The 18,730-nt window shown below is 42.4% G+C and overlaps 1 protein-coding gene across 1 annotated transcript in view; it reads right to left on the reverse strand.

The window, feature by feature from the left end:
- Positions 1–320: 320 nt before the first annotated feature.
- Positions 321–18,730, reverse strand: part of LOC114643014 (uncharacterized) — a gene marked incomplete at its 3' end in the record, with an annotated part of 1,911,439 nt that continues 1,893,029 nt past the window's right edge. The window contains exons 15-16 of the mRNA XM_051923912.1: positions 3,825–4,124; positions 321–578 (exon numbers count right to left, since the gene is read on the reverse strand). Coding sequence (XP_051779872.1) covers positions 321–578; positions 3,825–4,124 — 558 coding nt within the window. The remainder of the gene's footprint in view (positions 579–3,824; positions 4,125–18,730) is intronic.

Consider the following 18,730-nt stretch of genomic DNA (forward strand, 5'->3'; position numbering starts at 1 on the left):
AGGGATCACGTGCACAGAGGATGACATGTCTTTAGGCGGTAGGTGGGACAGGCCAAAATGAAAACTTTGATTTTAGAGTTTTCACTACTCTTGAGTTATCGCGTCATTACTTGTGCCTTTGAATTGTGCCAATGACAATCAATGAAAATCGTGAACAAGAGAGGAGGAAATAAGACACACTACTGACGGAGTCAAAAGTCTACCCAGGATGGCCTTGGCCTCATGTGTACACCTTTGTGACTTAACTGGAGATTTTGTTAGCCTTTAACACTTTTGACTTTTATCTACAGCACATTTTTAGAGCATGCTGGTCCACTTACTCCAAGTCTTGTATTTTGTGTAGACATGCAGACAGTCGCTCGATGCACTCAGTAGAAAGGCTGCATTTGCTCAAGTCCACCTCACAGTCCTCTTCAATGTAGTTGATCACAATGGCCAGCGATCTGCAGGTGTCTGCTGACAGACTGGTGCCACTCAGATCAATGGTACTGCCAATGGCTCTGCCAAGCGAGATGATCCTGCTTGTGTTGTTCTCATCTGTCATCGAAATAAACCTCAGCAGAAGCTCCTTACTTGTTCTACAAAGAGAAGAAAAAAGATGTCAGTATGAGAGTTTAAACTGACATTGTGTGTCTATGGCTTCATGTAGTCTTACATGTCCAAAAAATGGATCAAGAAATACTCTGAATGCACTGTTAACATCTTACTGTCATCCAGACTGACATCCTAATTTCACAAACAGCTGGACGTTTGTCTTTAATGATATTTGAAATGTCAACCATTTCAAATGGAAATGGCCATTCACCCTCACTCTGCGATGGGATTAAAGAGCATTGTTCATTCATGTGAGCAGTTTCTATCATTCTTTGTCAGCAAAATCAATACTATCTGCCATGGCATTGTTCAAATGGGCTATGAACTTCCTACTGATAATCATGACATTGTCTTAGAATCCTTTGATCTAGTCTCACTTTCACAGCTAAAAAGAACTATTGACACCCTTAAACCAGCCCCCAGTCCTCTGGATGTTGTACCACCACGTCTCTTAGTGGAAGCCTTTGATGTGTTGGGCCCACCCTTATTAGCCATCATCAATGGTTCTATTAGTGAGTGGGTTGTGCCCTCATTTTTTAAACATGCTGCAGTTCGCTCCTGTCTAAAAAAGGCAGAATTAGATCCTGGAGTTTTAGCCAATTTTTGTCCAATTTCCCAACTGCCATTTCTGGCTAAAATTCTAGAAAGAATTATTTATAATCAATTGGTTGATCACCTTAACTCCAATAATTTATTTGAGATCTACCAATCTGGCTTTAGGCGTTATCATAGTGTTGAAACGGCACTCCTGAAAGTGTTCAACGACATCTCTCTTATTACTGACTCAGGTGATGTGGCAGTCCTTCTCCTCCTTGACTTGTCCGCTGCCTTTGACACCATTGACCATGAGATATTGCTGTTGCAGCTTGAACATCTTGTTGGGCTCAAAGGGGCTACTCTTAACTGGTTCAGCTCATATCTAACTGGTAGACACTTTTCAGTGACTTTTAATTCCTCTTCTTCATCTACTGCTCCTCTTAAATATGATGTTCCTCAGGGATCCATTTTGGGTCCTATCTTATTCTCTATATACCATCACCCTATTGGATCAATTTTTAGGAAATGTAACATTTCTTTTCACTGCTATGCTGATGATACTCAGGTTTATATTCCTGTCTGCAACTTTACAACAAATCAACTCCACAACTGTCTTTCTGAACTAAGATCCTGGATGGCTAATAATTTTCTTGATCTAAATCAAAATAAAACGGAGGTGCTTATAGTGGGGCCATCAGCTAAAGCCCAAATTGGTCTTGGACTTCTCGGCTCTTTCTCTGTCTTTTCCAAACCTCAAGTCCGCAATCTTGGTGTTACCTTTGATAGTAACCTCTCTTTTGAGAAACAAGTAAATTCTGTAGTCAAGAGTTGCTTTTTCCAACTTTGTCTATTAGGTAAGATCAAGACTTTTTATCTTCTAGGGATCTTGAGATAGCTACTCCTGCTTTTATTTTTTCTCACCTTGATTACTGCAACTCGCTGTATTCTGGGATTAACAAATCTCTGATACACAGGTTACAGTTGGTCCAGAATGCTGCCGCTCGCTTTCTGGTTGGGGCAAGAAAGTATGACTCTTGTTTCTCCTATTTTAGCTTCTTTACAGGGGCTGCCTGTCAATTTTCGAATTGATTTTAAAATCGTGTTGCTAGTTTTTAAATCTTTACATGGGCTCTCTCCTGCCTATTTATCTGAACTGTGTGTTTTACATCAGCCATCCACAGTGCTTAGATCTTCTGGTCAGCTGTCTCTGGTTGTCCCTCGTACCAAGTACATTCCATGACCTTCAGTAATACTGATGGTTTCCTCTTTGTGATTATATAACATTACTTCTATTTATTATGTATTTTATTTTATGTTCATATATTTTATTTCTATTTATGTTTTATGTTAATTATTTTGTTTTTTCTTTTATTCTATTATTGTAAAGCACTTTGGCCACAGCATTACTATGTTGTTTTAAATGTGCTATATAAATAAATTGACATTGACATTGACATTGTCAACAGAGGGAGGAACTGTCCTGCCATTACGTCACATGTACACAACATTAACTCTTTGACAATTCAAATCTTTGCAAGAACAAATGGCTGGTCTGTTGTTCCATGGCCATGAGAGACTCTGCACTGCTCCTTCTGGATCTGAAGTTTGATGTTTGACAGGAGCCACCATTACGGTACACTGACAAAGGATTTTCTAGGGAGGCCAAACAGTGTGAACCCTCAGTATTGGAACACACTCTCTAGTCCACCACTTAATAAAATGGGAATTCTGCCGATTCAGAGGCACTGTGCCCATTTTCTACACATCATTCTGTGTCTTACACAGCAATGTCACCTCGGCCTTAGATATGGGGTTCAATGCTTCTGGCCCTGTCTCCACCGAGGACTGCATATCTGTTGGGTTGAGGAGTTCTTCAGAGTGCTGTTTCTGACTTCTGCAGATGTCCGCTAATTGAGGTCAATATTCCCCCACTTTTTGCTGAGAAAAGCCCTGGTGTCTCCTACCTTTCTTATGTAGTTGAATGGTTTGCCAGGACCTTTTAAATGTTATTCTCCATGACCTCACTAAACTCCTCCATCATACGACCCTTTGTGCCCAACAACAATTAAGCCACTTGACTCGACTGGATTTGACTTGAATAGTTGTGTCATGCAAACAAACAATACATCTTGTTGGTATCTGTCAATGACCCATGTGGTCTTTGGTTTCTTACTGCTGGAGGAGTTCAATTCAACATACCAAGAACCAGATTCCTTTGCCAATATCTGATATGCCTTATTCTTGTCTGTCACCTGATTGGCATTGACCCTGATCATCACTCCTGCCATTGTAGGTAGTGAGCCCACATGCAATTGCCACACCTCTGTTTTGGGCTGAGCTCAACTGGGCTATTTGGGTCACCTGGCCATTAGGAAGTCCCTTGCTAATACCACCCTAAGAAGTGACTACTGGTATCCCTGCTTCAGGTGAGCCCCTCTTAGACTGATTTAAAATCAGTTGTGTTTTGTATTATTCGTTGTGTGACTATTAATAGGTGATCCTTATTATGCTGCCAGAGCTCTAAAGATCATTGAGGTCCCCCAGACATGCTAAGTTCTCCATCCTGGAAAGCAATTAGAATATCAAGTGTAACGTTAAAACATTAATGGATGTCATTTGATTAATCATTTCACTGATGCAAAATGTGTGTAAAACCAGAAACATTAGTTGGAGAATTTATGATCATGTGATACCTCAGGTGAACTTTGTCAAAGATGTCAAACAGGACTTCCAGTCTGCCATCTTCTATCTCACAATCGTTGATGTTAAGTTCAATTTTATCTTTCAACAATCCCACTGATTTTGAGATGACCTGACAATCAGTGAAGCTCAGCTTAAGGAGGTGTGAAGTGTCGTCACTTGAAATGTCTATCTTAGATGAAGAAGAAAAGTCCAGGGTGCAACGCAGTGCTTTGGTAAAGTGTTGTGCAGTTTCCGGTTGATTCACTTCTATGAGTTTATGAAGAAACTTGAGCAAAGTATTTCTGTCCAAACTAAATGTTAAAACAGAAAGGGAAATCGTTAACTCCTAAAGTGGAGGGACAAAGACCACGTATGACAAGCACACACACTGACCTCAGTTCAGACACTCGGCCCATCATAGAAAGTAACTTCTCTGCCGTCTCATCTGTGAAGGACGTCCATAACAGGCTGAGTCGTACATGACATGAGTGTTCAGTGATGAGCCGGAGAGCATCACAGTGACTCGAACCCAACTCCATGTTATTAAAATTAACACGATGGTCTGAGAGTTGTAACCACAAGTCTATGAGCTCCACTGAGCCGGAATCAAAGATTACCTTCAGTAACATTTTAGAAAGCCTTCCATTCATCCTGGGCAAGGAGATAAAAGATTATACACACAATTGTGATGTGATTTATAAAAACAATTCACATCGGTATAGGGTACAGTGAACAGAGGCCTGGAAAAATAGACAGCCTGATTTTGCATCTTTTATATTTGTAGCAAATAAGAAATTAAAATTTGATAAACAAGAATTTCAATGAGCATATGACTGAGATAAGAGGGGTAGCCAAGGAATTCACATTTGTCACACACTCTTAAACTTTAAGGTGCAAGACTGGTTCTTTAGAGAGCTTTGGTTCCCAAAACTGCCATCCACATGAAGGCTCCAGAAAGAACTTTTATTTATTGAGATCCATAACTGGCCCCATACCATAAATAACCAGCACCAGACGGTAATATATTTGTGAAATATCAATGGCTCGTGATTTTAAAAGGACTCTTGCTGCTAAGTTCAGGTTTTCTTAATCTGTCAGCGTCCTGCAACCACAAAGAACCAAAGTCATATGTAAAGATTCCGTCCCAAAATGAAATGGTGCTTTGTCAAGCAATAGTTCTATGAAGAACCACACGACCCAGTAAATAACCATTAAGGGCCATTAAAGAATCGACATTTTTAAGAGTATGGAGGACCATCAGCACTGGAGCCGCTGGTATGAGCAGCACCATAACAACAGCTGTGACATGTGATGTGACCCGGCAGAGTCACAGAATACATCATCTGGCAGACACAGTTCTCATGTCCTTATTGTTTTCACAATTGTTTGAAATGTAAACATTTTGTTCAAAACAAGTCTCATTATTCTCATTGAAATGTATTACATATGGAAGTTAATCCTTCAAATTGTTACCATTTTCATTATGTGAACAACCCAACAGAGGCAAAGTGACAAATCTGATAAAGAAAGAGCTTAACAACACACACCCTGAAGGATGGACCCTGTGAAGCCATGGCAGGAGTTCCATGAGGTTGCGTTCCTGAAGGTCACTTCTTCTAAGGTTGGTTTTAATTCTTTCATCTGAGTGACTGAAAAGAAAGTGAAGAACATTCCAGTTGAGCTTACAGGAGCTCAGGTCATAGCCAACTTTCTTGAGGAAGGACTTCAGAAGGGGGACATCTTGTGCTTCATAAATTATAAAGACCAAGTCCTGGAGAGTTTTCTTAGACAACCTGTAAAATGTTGAATAAAAGGAGACAATCAATAATTAGTGAATGATCAATTATTTCTAATATGTTTTAAGTAGTTTGTTCATTCATATGTGTACATTTCACTGTGTAATGATTTATTAAATTATTAATTTATTATTGTCTGAGTATGTTCACCCTTCATGAACAAACTAAACAAAAACAGGCCATTGAGCCCAACAAAGCTCACCAGTCCTGTCCACTTAATTCTTCTAAAGGAACATCAAGTCGGGTTTTCAATGTTCTTGATGAACTCATTTTAAAATAACAGTCTCGATCCACTGGACTAATTCCCTTCATCATTTTAAACTCTTCATCTCTTAATCTTCTTTGTCTTAAACTGTAAAGGCTCAGCTCTTTTAATCTTTCCTCATAACTCATCCCCTGTAGCCCCCCGTAATCAGCCTAGTCGCTCTCCTCTGGACCTTTTCTTGTGCTGCTGTGTCCTCTTTGTAGCATGGAGACCAAAACTGCACACAGAACTCTAGCTGAGGCCTCACCAGTGTGTTATAAAGCTTAAGCATAACCTTTGTTAGACTTGCTTCAGTAATTCAGTAATTACAGTATTAAAAGGAACAAAAAGGAATATGCGGAAAGTAAACACTCAATAAGAATTTTAACAAATGGTTATGTGTTACTGGAATCACATCTTTGCCCGTTGTGTTTGACTCTTTTTCCAGTTTTACAGATAATACAGAAAAGCCAGTGAAATACCCAGCTGTCAAATGCCTTATAATTGTTATACTTGCATGTTACAATGCGAACAGCCTGTTCTAATAAAATTAATAATCCAGGCATTGAAAAAAGTGTATCGTGCCTCAGCAGATGTTGGGCGATATTACAGAACAATCTACAATGTACAAAACATTTAAATCAGACTTGGTGACAGACAGCCACACAGAAAATCCAACAAAACTTAGAAGGAATGAAGCATGGAAGAAACTCGCATTATCTTTCAATGTTCACTTTACTAGCAGTGCTGCTAGTGCTGAAAAATAAAAAGCAATTAAATGTATATGGTGATTCTTATTTGTTCAGCTACACAGCAGGACCATATAAATTGTTTCTTATGATGTTGCGTACAATTAATTCATTACCGTGCTATACTTAAGTCCAAACCAAAAGAGACGCTATATGCACATGTTGTATGATTTATATCATGCATGCTGGTATTCATTTAACAACGTTCACCTCCATACTAAGTTCATGTCACCTGCTCACGAGGTGCTTTAAGTTCATACACAACTTTGTTTGCCTTTGTTGGCTCCATGAAGCCCACCACAATGGCACTTCATTCTGATCTGCTGACATATGTGGCTCAAATCTGACAGACTTGTTTCTATACATGCAAATGAAGACAAGACCTTATCTCAGGATGACCCCGTGCTGAATGCACACTGCAGCTGACCAACAGGACCTTTTTTGTGGACCCTTCCTTTCCACCAAGGACCTGATTGGTGGTCTCTTTTTTTTCAGCTCCTTGGCTCACAATAAGAATGTGTTTGAATTTGTAAAAAACGGCAGTCCAAATATAAACAAGAAAACAGTTTTTAACGTTGGGTTTGCTTGTGGCCTTTTTTGGAATGAGTCCTAAAGACCTCTATAGAGCTCTTCTATAGCTAGCAGCGTCTGATTTAGTTTTTTATTTTTATTTTATCTAAGACTAGCAAAATACCCACGCTTCGGAGCGGCGAAGTCCTGCTTTAAAATTTTTATTAAGAAGAAAAGTAAACCTTTTTAAATTGAGGGAAAATATACCAATAATTATTTGTTAAGGATCTCTTGATACCACGTTGTCAGTTCGCCCCTCTGGTTGTAATATGACCAAGTTGTGCGCAGAGCTTACTCTTGAGCATGCAACGTACAGTTGGCCATGTGAAAAGCAGTCCTGCCTCAAATCAATGCCAACCTTTTGTAGGGTTTGTCCCTGAGACTTATTAATTGTCATTGCGAAGCAGAGCCTTACTGGAAATTGGAGGCGTTTGAATTGAAATGGGAGATCAGAGGGTATAACGGGGATGAAAGGAATAAAAACTCTCTCCCCTGAGCTACTGCCAGTAAAAATAGTTGCCTCAATTAGGTTCTTTTGCAGACACGTGACCTGAAGTTTCATGCCGTTACAAAGTTTCGGTGGCTGAAAGTTTCTCAGTAACATTATTGGTGCCCCAACCTTCAAAATTAGATTATGCTCAGGAGTGCCTGGAGGATTCAGAGTGTGGAGAAACTCTACTGGATAGTTCACCGCGTCTTCCACTTCTACAACTGAATCCACGTGAATACCGTGGTGAAGCAAGGAAGGGAATGAGGAGACCGGAGCGACGGACGGCCTTATATAGGCAGGCAGCCAACTACGTGGGAGACGTGGGGATGGGGGACCCAACGCCTCCTCACACGGCGACCGAGCTGCAGGCTGTGGACATATATATGTACGTAAGTAGGATTCAGTTAGTGTTGGGAACCTGCGTACCAAATTTCTTGAAGATGGGCCCATAAGTAACAAAGACCATTGGAAAGTTCAGCCGACAGTGGCGTCATACCACCGAAATAAGTACGTACATCGGTTTTGTTTAGTGCAGGGAAGCCGTCTACCAAATTCCGTGAAGATGGGGCCATAAATAAGAAAGTTTAACATGGCGGACGTTGTCGACCGTTATGACCGTTACGCGTAGAAATTCGAAATGATACCTGCTTAACTTTTGTAAGTAAGCTGTAAGGAATGAGCCTGACAAATTTCAGTCTTCTACCTACACGGGAAGTTGGAGAATTAGTGATGAGTGAGTCAGTAAGTGAGGGCTTTGCCTTTTATTAGTATAGATGACCTAACATGTACAATTATACATAGTTTAGTCATTGATAAATTCATAGGAATAGAACATCAGCACTGACATTATGATCCAAAAAAAGAAATCTCATCAGACTAAACTGCACAGCCTCCTTTACATGAAATGATAAACGACAAGACAGAAGAGCGCAGATCTTCATAGCCATTAAAGCAACAGCAAAGACAAGGCAAAGAGCCAGCCAGCTCATTTTACAATAGCATTCACTAATTACTGTCACATTCTATTAACTTTTTGACTTTTTATTGTTAATGTTTTGCAGTTTAAAATAATATAAGACGTAACCTGCCATTGAATAATCAGCGTTGATGCAAGCAGGATGAATCTTAGAGCTAGCAGTGCGTTCTGCGGTGCCACAGCAGGTCTGTCTTGTGGATATAACAACATCCCTTGTGCTTTTACTTTGAGCATTTGAAAGACTCTCTGGTTTTGAACTCTTTTCTGAGTCTCACTTAAGATTTACGCCTAATGGTTTGTCTTTGGCTCTGTTCACTATTTTTAGTTTCTGAAATTCTCACTACGATTCTTTACGATTTTCTGGTTCTCTAATTACTTCCATTCTAGGTTGTGCTACTAAATCTTGTCCTACCAGTTTTGACCTTGGCTAGTTATTTTTTATGATCCATCTTCTGATTCCATCTTTATTCAAAATGGCTGCTGCTCAGTCAGTACAAAAACTTGGACCATTCATATTTGAGGCATTTATCAGAAAACAATAATAATAAAAGCAAAATAAAGTAAGCATGACATACAGCTTTCTAGTTTAGTCTTGGACTTGTATGGCTCAACGTTCAACCAAATAACAGAGTTAGCCATTGACATTCAGATGCTGAAGGACGGCCATGGGGGTAACTAACGCAAATGCTAATAAGAAAATCTCTCAGAAATCAGTCTTGGAGGGTTTTATATCAAGCAAATCTGATAATTTCATCATAGTACTTGACTGTGAATAAAGGTGGGGTTTGACATGCAGGCCCACTCTAGAACTGATAATTAATGAATATGAAGTATTGGTGTTAATTGATTCAGGAGCTGGAGAAAACTCTGAGGGCTGCTTTGCTGTAAATGTTAGAAGTACCGCAGATCCCATTAAACATAAAGCTTCAGGTGGCGTCAACTGACTTGTAAAGGAGTCTGGGAACTTAGAGTCCGTCTATTAGTGTGCAGATTGAGGCATTAGATGCAGAAACAATGTGTGTTTGTGGAGTGAATTCACACACTCCCTTGGGTACTTTAAGGTCCCCTTGGCTCCAGCTGCATAACCCCATGACTGACTGGAAAAACAAGAGCATATTACAGTGCAATACAAAACGTGAACAACGCTGTTTAAAACAAATTCAGACTCCAATATTACAGTGCAATTACTTTAACAAATACCCTGAGGATTATTAAGACTTTCAGGACGCATTAATTAAACAAAAGTCTTTAATTCTGCCTCCTCACAGAAAGTATGGCTATCCTACTGATTTATTGCCTGGTTCTCTGCTTCAGGGTTTACACTTTGTCTAAGCTGAGATTAGGTAATGGAGACACATAAATAAAATAATTTAGAAAACAGGTTTATAGTTCCACCCAGTAGTCCAACTGGGGCAGTAAAGAACAAATAACCAGTTCCCTTCATGTCTGCATTACTTAGTCAGGTTACAGGATCGAGCAAATCGACTTGCATCCGGCGCCGCCGTGAGTGGCAGCCTTTTCAGCAGCTCCGTGTATGACTGTATATGTATGTGTACTTTTCTACTTTTATTTTTCTATTTTTATTTATTGATCACTCCTACCACTTTATTTATGTGGATTCCTTCCCTGGACACACTTACTTTTACAACGTGGGCATGGATTTTAACACGCCGAGACTCGCCTATTCAAGTACTCAACTTCGGGCGCTGAGAACAAATGCCAGTGCCGGTGTGGTTCCATATTTACCTGACGAGGTAAGAAGGCGGTATCGTGGCAGCAGAGCCGGCACTAAGCTAAAAAAGAAGCGGCTTGCGAGAAAGTGGCGTTTCAAGCCTTCGGTACCTTCTGTGATTCTGGGGAATGTAAACTCAATCTCAAATAAGATCGACGAACTGGCTGCGCTGGTGAAAAATGTAAGGACCTACAGAGAATGCAGTTTGTTGTGTTTCTGCGAAACATGGCTAAATAACACCATCCCAGATGCCAACGTGGAGCTACCCAGGTTTAGCACAGTTAGAGCGGACAGAGATGCAAGTACCTGTGGTAAGCACAAAGGAGGAGGACTCGCTCTCTATGTTAATACACGGTGGTGTCACTCTGGACATGTTAACGTCAAAATCTCCACTTGCTGCAGGGATATCGAACTGTTGGCCGTAAGTTTACGTCCCTACTATTTGCCCAGAGAGTTTGGACATGTCATTGTTGTTATTGTATACATTCCTCCTCGGGCAGACGTGGAGTCAGCGAGTGACATCATCCATTCCGCTGTTGCTAAGTTACAAACGCAGCACCCTGAGGCGCTTGTGCTAATCGCTGGAGACTTTAACCATGTGACGCTGGACAAAACATTGCCTGCATTCTCCCAGTATGTGGACTGTAACACCCGGGGAAATAAGACTATTGATTTACTGTATGCAAACGTTAAAGACGCATACAGCGCCACCCCCGCTGCCTGCGCTTGGGAAAGGAGATCATAACCTGGTTCAGCTTCAGCCTCACTATAAACCAAAAGTTAGAGTCCTACCTACAACCACACGATCATTCAGGAAGTGGACCCTGGAGGCTGAGAATACTCTGAGAGAACTTTTTGGAACTACAGACTGGGATATCCTGCAGGGATCTCATAATGAGAACATTGAGGAAGTTGTTGACTGCACTACTGACTACATCAACTTCTGTATGGACATTGTAGTTCCAGTAAGAACAGTACGCTGCTATGCTAACAACAAGCCATGGATTACAAGTGACATCAAGGGCCTTTTGAATCAGAAGAAAAGGGCTTTTAAAGACGGTGATCAGCATGAGCTCAAGCGCGTGCAGAAGGAACTCCGAGTCCAACTCAGGGCGGCGAAGGAGCAGTACAGGAGAAAGCTGGAGCAGAAGTTGCAGAATAACAGCATGAAGGAAGTGTGGGATGGGATGAAGATCATCACTGGCTGCAGCTCGAAGCGGGGTACCACCATTGAGAGAGACGTGAAGAGAGCAAACCAAATGAACAACTTTTTTAACAGGTTTGACCACCCTAACCCACTCTCACTCTCACCTCGGAGTACTGCACCCTCCACACATCCTTCTGCTGATACCAGCATAGGAAAAACATCCCCACCCATAATAACAACAGCGCAAGTGAGCAGAGAGCTGAGGAGACTTCGTGCCAGCAAAGCAGCGGGTCCAGATGGAGTATCGCCACGACTGCTGAAGGTCTGTGCATCGGAGCTGGGGGGTCCTCTACAGCGCATCTTCAACCTGAGCCTGGAACAGGGGAGAGTCCCGAGGCTTTGGAAAACATCTTGTATCACCCCAGTCCCAAAGGTATCACGTCCTAGTGAGCTGAATGACTTTCGGTCTGTTGCTCTGACATCACATGTGATGAAGACCATGGAGAGGCTGCTGCTTCACCACCTTAGGCCACAGGTTCAACACGCCCTTGACCCTCTGCAGTTTGCATATCAGGAGAAGGTGGGAGTGGAAGATGCCATCATCTATATGCTACACCGATCCCTCTCTCACTTGGACAGAGGCAGTGGTGCTGTAAGAATTATGTTTCTAGACTTCTCTAGCGCCTTCAACACAATCCAACCTCTGCTCCTTAGGGACAAGCTGACAGAGATGGGATTAGATTCATACCTAGTGGCATGGATCGTGGACTATCTTAAAGACAGACCTCAGTATGTGCGTCTTGGGAACTGCACGTCTGACATTGTGGTCAGCAACACAGGAGCGCCACAAGGGACTGTACTTTCTCCGGTCCTGTTCAGCCTATATACATCGGACTTCCAATACAACTCGGAGTCCTGCCATGTGCAAAAGTTCGCTGATGACACTGCTATCGTGGGCTGTATCAGGAATGGGCTGGAGGAGGAGTATAGGGACCTAATCAATGACTTTGTTAAATGGTCCGACTCAAACCACCTACACCTGAACACCAGCAAAACCAAGGAGCTGGTGGTGGATTTTAGGAGGCCCAGACCCCTCATAGACCCAGTGATCATCAAAGGTGACTGTGTGCAGATGGTGCAGACCTATAAATATCTGGGAGTGCAGCTGGATGATAAATTAGATTGGACTGCCAATACTGATGCGCTGTGCAAGAAAGGACAAAGCCGGTTATACTTCCTTAGAAGGCTGGCTTCCTTCAACATCTGCAATAAGATGCTGCAGATGTTCTATCAAACAGTTGTGGCGAGCGCCCTCCTCTACGCAGTGGTGTGCTGGGGAGGCAGCATTAAGAGGAAAGACGCCTCACGCCTGGACAAACTGGTGAGGAAGGCAGGCTCTATTGTTGGCATGGAGCTGGACAGTTTAACATCTGTGGCAGAGCGAAGGGCGCTCAGCAGGCTCCTATCAATTATGGAGAATCCACTGCATCCACTAAATAATGTCATCTCCAGACAGAAGAGCAGCTTCAGCGACAGACTGCTGTCACTGTCCTGCTCCACAGACAGATTGAGGAGATCGTTCCTCCCCCAAACTATGCGACTCTTTAATTCCACCAGGGGGGGTAAACGTTAATATTTAACATTATACATAGTTATTGTCTGTTTTTTTCACCTGTATTATTATCATTCTTTAATTTAATATTATTTATTGTATCAGTATGCTGCTGCTGAAGAATGTGAATTTCCCATCGGGATTAATAAAGTATCTATCTATCTATCTATCTATCTATCTATCTATCTATCTATCTATCTATCTATCTATCTATCTATCTATCTATCTATCTATCTATCTATCTATCTATCTATCTATCTATCTATCTAAATCTACTAAGTTATATTTACAAAGGACACACAACGTGATGCGCATTCAAGAATGTGGCGAGTACAGAAGAGTATTCAGTGCTGCTGATGGACGCAATTCTGTGTGATGTCATATGGACTGGCCAGGGCTCCTGCTATATTGCAGTCATTCATGGATGACATATCTGGTAATGTTTAGGGCAAATACATGTTGGTATACATTGATGATATCCTTAATTTTCTGAAAGATCTGCACGATCATGTGCAGCATATTTAAGTATTACAGTGGCTAAAGGACAACCATTTATTTGTCAATTTAGAAAAGTGTAAGTATTGTTTTTCATTTATTCATTCATTTTCCACCGTGTATCCAAAGCCAAGGGGTCAACAGTCTTAGCAATGAGACCCATACATTCTTTTTCCCAGCCACACTTGCCAACTCATAATGTGGTATCCCAAGGTGTTCCCGAGGCCATCTGGGAGATTTATGGCTCCCAGCAAGCCCTGGGTCTTCCCTGGAGTCTCCTCCCAGCTGCTTGTGTCAGGGTCAGGGTCTACTCCAAACCTCTCTCAGATGTCTGTGCTTCTCATCTGATCTCTAAGGGAGAGCGCAGCCACCCTGCAGAGAAAGCTCATTTCAGCTGCTTGTACCTGCAGTCGCAATCTTTCAGTCATAACCCAAAGCTAATTACCATAGGTGAGGGCAGTGGTGTAGATCAACTGGTAAATCGAGAGCTTCACCTTCTGAATCAGCTCCTTCCTTACCATTACGGATTGGTATGGCGACTCCATTCTGCACTTGCTGCCCCAATCCATCTGTCTCACCATTCATTTCCATTCACTCGTGAACAAGACCCGAAGTACCCAAACTTCTCCACATGAGGCAGTCACTCACCTCCAACTAAGAGAGGACAATCCATCTATTTCCTTCTATGGACCATGGACTCAGATTTGGAGGCACTGATCCTTATGCCTGCTGGAAACTGTCCCAGTGTATGCTGCAATTCACAGCCTGATGAAGCCAACAGGACCATGTCATCTGTAAAAAGTAGATCTAAGGCCATCAAACTGGACATCCTCCCCTCCGAAGCTGCACCTCAATATCCTCTCTATGAAAACTACAAATGGGATAGGACACAAAGCACAGCTGGCGGAGTCCAACACACCCATAAGGATCGGTTCTGATATTTTCCGAGTATGCTGACACAGCTCTCACTGTCATTATACAGGGACGAAATAGCCCTTATTAGGGCCCCTGGAACCCCACACTCTCCCAGCACCCCCCACAGAATCCCTCAAGGAACACAGTCAAACAAATTCTTTAAGTCCACAAAACATATATGGATAGATTCGGCATACTCCCATGCCCCCACCAGAATCCTCATGAGGGTTAAGAGCTGTCCACTGTTCAACAGCATGGACAGAATCCACATTGCTCCTCCTGGATCTGAGGTTCCATGACTGGTAGGAGTCTCCTTTCTAGTACCCTGGCATAAGCTTTTCCAAGGAGGCACAGGAGTGTGATTCCCGATAGTTGAAGCACACCCTCCTGTCTCCCACTTTAAAAATGGGGACCACCATCCCAGTCTGCCACTCCAGAGGCACAACTCCCTATGAACACACAGCATTGAAAATGCATGTGAGCCATGACAGTCCAACAACATCCAGAGCCTTCAGCATTTCTGGATGAAGATCTCATCAACCCTTAGTGGTTTTGACACTATGTAGTTGCTTAACTACCTCAGCGACCTCCCTCAGGGAAATGGGCATTGATCCCCATCAGCTTCTAGCATATGCATCAGACTCAGGAACTTCTAAAATATATTCCTTCCACCAATAAACAACATCCTCAGTCCGGGTCAGCACTTCTCCACTTTTGCTGAGTGCAGCCTGAGTGAATTGCTACCTTCCCTTTCTGAGTCACATGATGGTTTGCCAGAAACCCTTTGAGCCTGATTGATAATCACTTTCCATAGTCTATGCTCTATGTCCCCAGACTCAGATCTTTGGCCTAAGGTGCTGTGGTACAAAGTATGTCTCCATCATTACCCAAATGAGCTTTAAAGCCATCCAGAAGAACTATGGAGCCCCTAGCTGGGACTCTTTCCAGGATCCCCTCCAGACACTCCAAACTGACATTTGGTGCATTTGCACATATGGCAGTCAGAGTTCTCCCCTCTGCAACCTTCAGCCTCACAGAGGCAGCCCTTTCATTCTCCAAGATAAACTCCAACATGGCATTCGCCACGAAGGGGTTCAATAAGAAACTCACTCCCTCCAAACGCCTTTCCCTCTGGGCAACTCCAGAATAAAGGAAAGTCCAGCCTCTTTCGAGGGGTTTAGTTCCAGATCCAAGCGAGTGGATGAATCTGAGTCCAACTCCATCTAGGTGGTAGTGCTCTGCCTCAAGTGCTCCTTCCCCCAAGTGAGGTGACATTCCATGTCCCAAAAGTCAGTTTGTGTGTCTGGGTTCCAGTCCACCAAGACCTCTGTCTTCCACCATTGCCCCGGTCACATTGCACCCGGCCCCTATTCCTCCTGCAGGTGGTGGTTCCACAGGAAGGCAGTCCAGGTGCTTGTCTGGGGGCACTCTCCCCAGGCCTACCTTGGTACCCCCATACCGGGCATGGTACTCTTTTTAAATTTGTGGCTTCATTAGGGGCTGTGAATCACTCCTTGTCTGACCCTTTACCTGGGACCAAGTATTGTTTTTCAAATCCAAAATTACTCACACGACACTAACTAAGGATCCTACTAAGATAACTGATTCTAAAGTGGAAGACACCTGAGAGTGTGGCTCAGGTTCAGTGATTTGTGGGATATGCTAATTATTACAGACGACTCATTAAAACGTCTTGTACAATAATCTCTCCTATCACTTCTTTAAAAAAAAAATCCCATGAGAAGTTCTTGTTGTACTGCGGAGTGTAATTAATTTTTGATACTTTAAAGTTGCTGTTCACTGCAGCCCCAGTCTTGAGTTATCCACATACATTGTGCACTTTATGCTTGAGATAGATGGTATTGGTGTCGGTGCAATCCTCTCTGAAGAATTCCTTGATGTCAAGAAAATTCATCTATGGACGTATTTTAAAAAAGTTAAACGTGAATTGCTGATCATTAAATTTGAACTTGAGAAATGGAGGCACTGGAAAGAGGGGGATATTAAACTGGTCGTAAAAATTTGATGGAGGTAAGACTGCTAAGATATTACATGTGAGGCCAGATTTGATTTTATAATCACATACAGAGCAGGACCCTAAGAATGGTAAACCTGATGCTCTTTCAGGATTATGTGGCTGTATGGGAGATACTTTAAGGTCTTTTACGTGACATATTTCAGGTGAGGAGCCTTAGCCATGCTGAACAGAAGTGCATTGTACTCTGAGAAGGATAAACGTTAAAACAAGATTTAAGGATTTTATAAATTTTTAAATTGCAGCTTTTGATTTCCAAGGGAGAGCAACCTTGAGCTTGTGATAAGGAATTAGTAACATTTTAAGAGGTAGTAAGGAAGCTTCTTTCTGCCAAAGAACTCCTCTTCTGTGTCAGATATGAGACCTTAATTTATGTCTTGCTTCTGGCATTTATTTTGTAAAATTGGGATATACTGTTAAATTACTGTCAGATTATCATCCTGAAAAAAGGACAGAAAGAGGATCTGGAGGAGTCAATCAACCTGGGTAGATGTTTTGCCAATGGTGGAGTTTGCAGACAACATGCTTTATTACAATTCCACTAAAGGGTCACCTTATAAGCGCCTCTATGTTACCAGCCTTGGCTTCTTGAGTTTCCTTCACAGAATATTTACAAAGGTTAACTATGGTGTGGGAGCTACCATGGAAGAATCTGGAGACAGCTCTCCCTCCCAAGCATATTGTTTTCCAGATCTGTGTATCATTTCGAAAGGCATTTTCTTTTTCAAGAAATAATTTGTATATGCAACAATACCTAACATTTTTAAAGTTATGTTATAGAAGGACAAAGCCTTTCCTGGTAGCACTGGATATAAAGTGAATGATCACAGATGGTTTCACACGCACAGTGAAGCATGCATCTGGTCATAGAGCACACCGGGAACACTAGCAGCAGGAGCAACAGTTAGGGTGGAGGTAAATATGGACGGCATCAGGCAAGTGTCAGCAGTATACAGTGAGCAATTAAAGAAATAAATACAGCCAAAGGTGTTAGCTATGAAACCTCCCAGGTTGAAACTGACACTCATATAATTGTACATAATTGTACATAACTGTACGCATTTGTAGACAGGTCACTTAATATTTAATTGGTTAGTGCGGTCTGTGTATTTATAAAATATTATTCTTTTATATACTATCTAGGGCGGCACGGTGGCACAGTGGGTAGCACTGCTGCCTCGCAGTTAGGAGACTTGGGGACCTGGGTTCGCTTCCTGGGTCCTCCCTGCGTGGAGTTTGCATGTTCTCCCCGTGTCTGCGTGGGTTTCCTCCGGGCGCTCCGGTTTCCTCCCACAGTCCAAAGACATGCAGGTTAGGTGGATTGGCGAATCTAAATTGGCCCTGGTGTGTGCTTGGTGTTTGGGTGTGTTTGTGTGTGTCCTGTGGTGGGTTGGCACTGTGCCCGGGATTGGTTCCTGCCTTGTGCCCTGTGTTGGCTGGGATTGGCTCCAGCAGACCCCCGTGACCCTGTGTTCGGATTCAGCGGGTTGGGAAATGGATGGATGAATATACTATCTATACAGTAGAACCCCGATTATTTGAGGTATTGTGGACCGAAGCCACATTGGATAGCTGAAAGCTCAGATAAAATGGATGACCCTTGTAGTGGCAATGCTGCGCATAGAAGGTTGGGGCTGACACAAAGAGAGAAAGATCAGATGACATCACGAGGAACGCACATCACTCACATTGTGATCTGACAGATGGAGTTCTCCATTTACCTTACGCAATAAAGAGCTCACCTATGAGTCAGATAATGCAAGTTCATAGTTCCCACTAGCAGCTCATTGCATTGCTTTGAAATGTATAAACACAAAAATCCTAAGTGAATGAAACAGTACAGCATGTGTGCTTGGTCAACGCTGGTGACACACTGACAACAGCCAAGGAGTGTGAGGGGGAGGGGTTAATGAGCCCCGCCCACATTCCCACAGTCACCAGCCGCTTGCTCGGTACAGTTGAGGTTTAACAGTTTAGTATACACAAGCTTCTTTTTCTACTTCAAACCATCCCCATATACATTAACAAATCTTTTTAAGAAATTAGATTTTATCATAACTTCATTTATTTGGAATTCTAAACATCCACACATCCAAAGTGGGCGACTCTACAGCAACCTAAAACAGAAGGTGGCATGGCACTACCTAATTTTCAAT

This window comes from Erpetoichthys calabaricus, chromosome 2 (assembly GCF_900747795.2).
Source record: "Erpetoichthys calabaricus chromosome 2, fErpCal1.3, whole genome shotgun sequence".
NCBI lineage: Eukaryota > Metazoa > Chordata > Cladistia > Polypteriformes > Polypteridae > Erpetoichthys > Erpetoichthys calabaricus.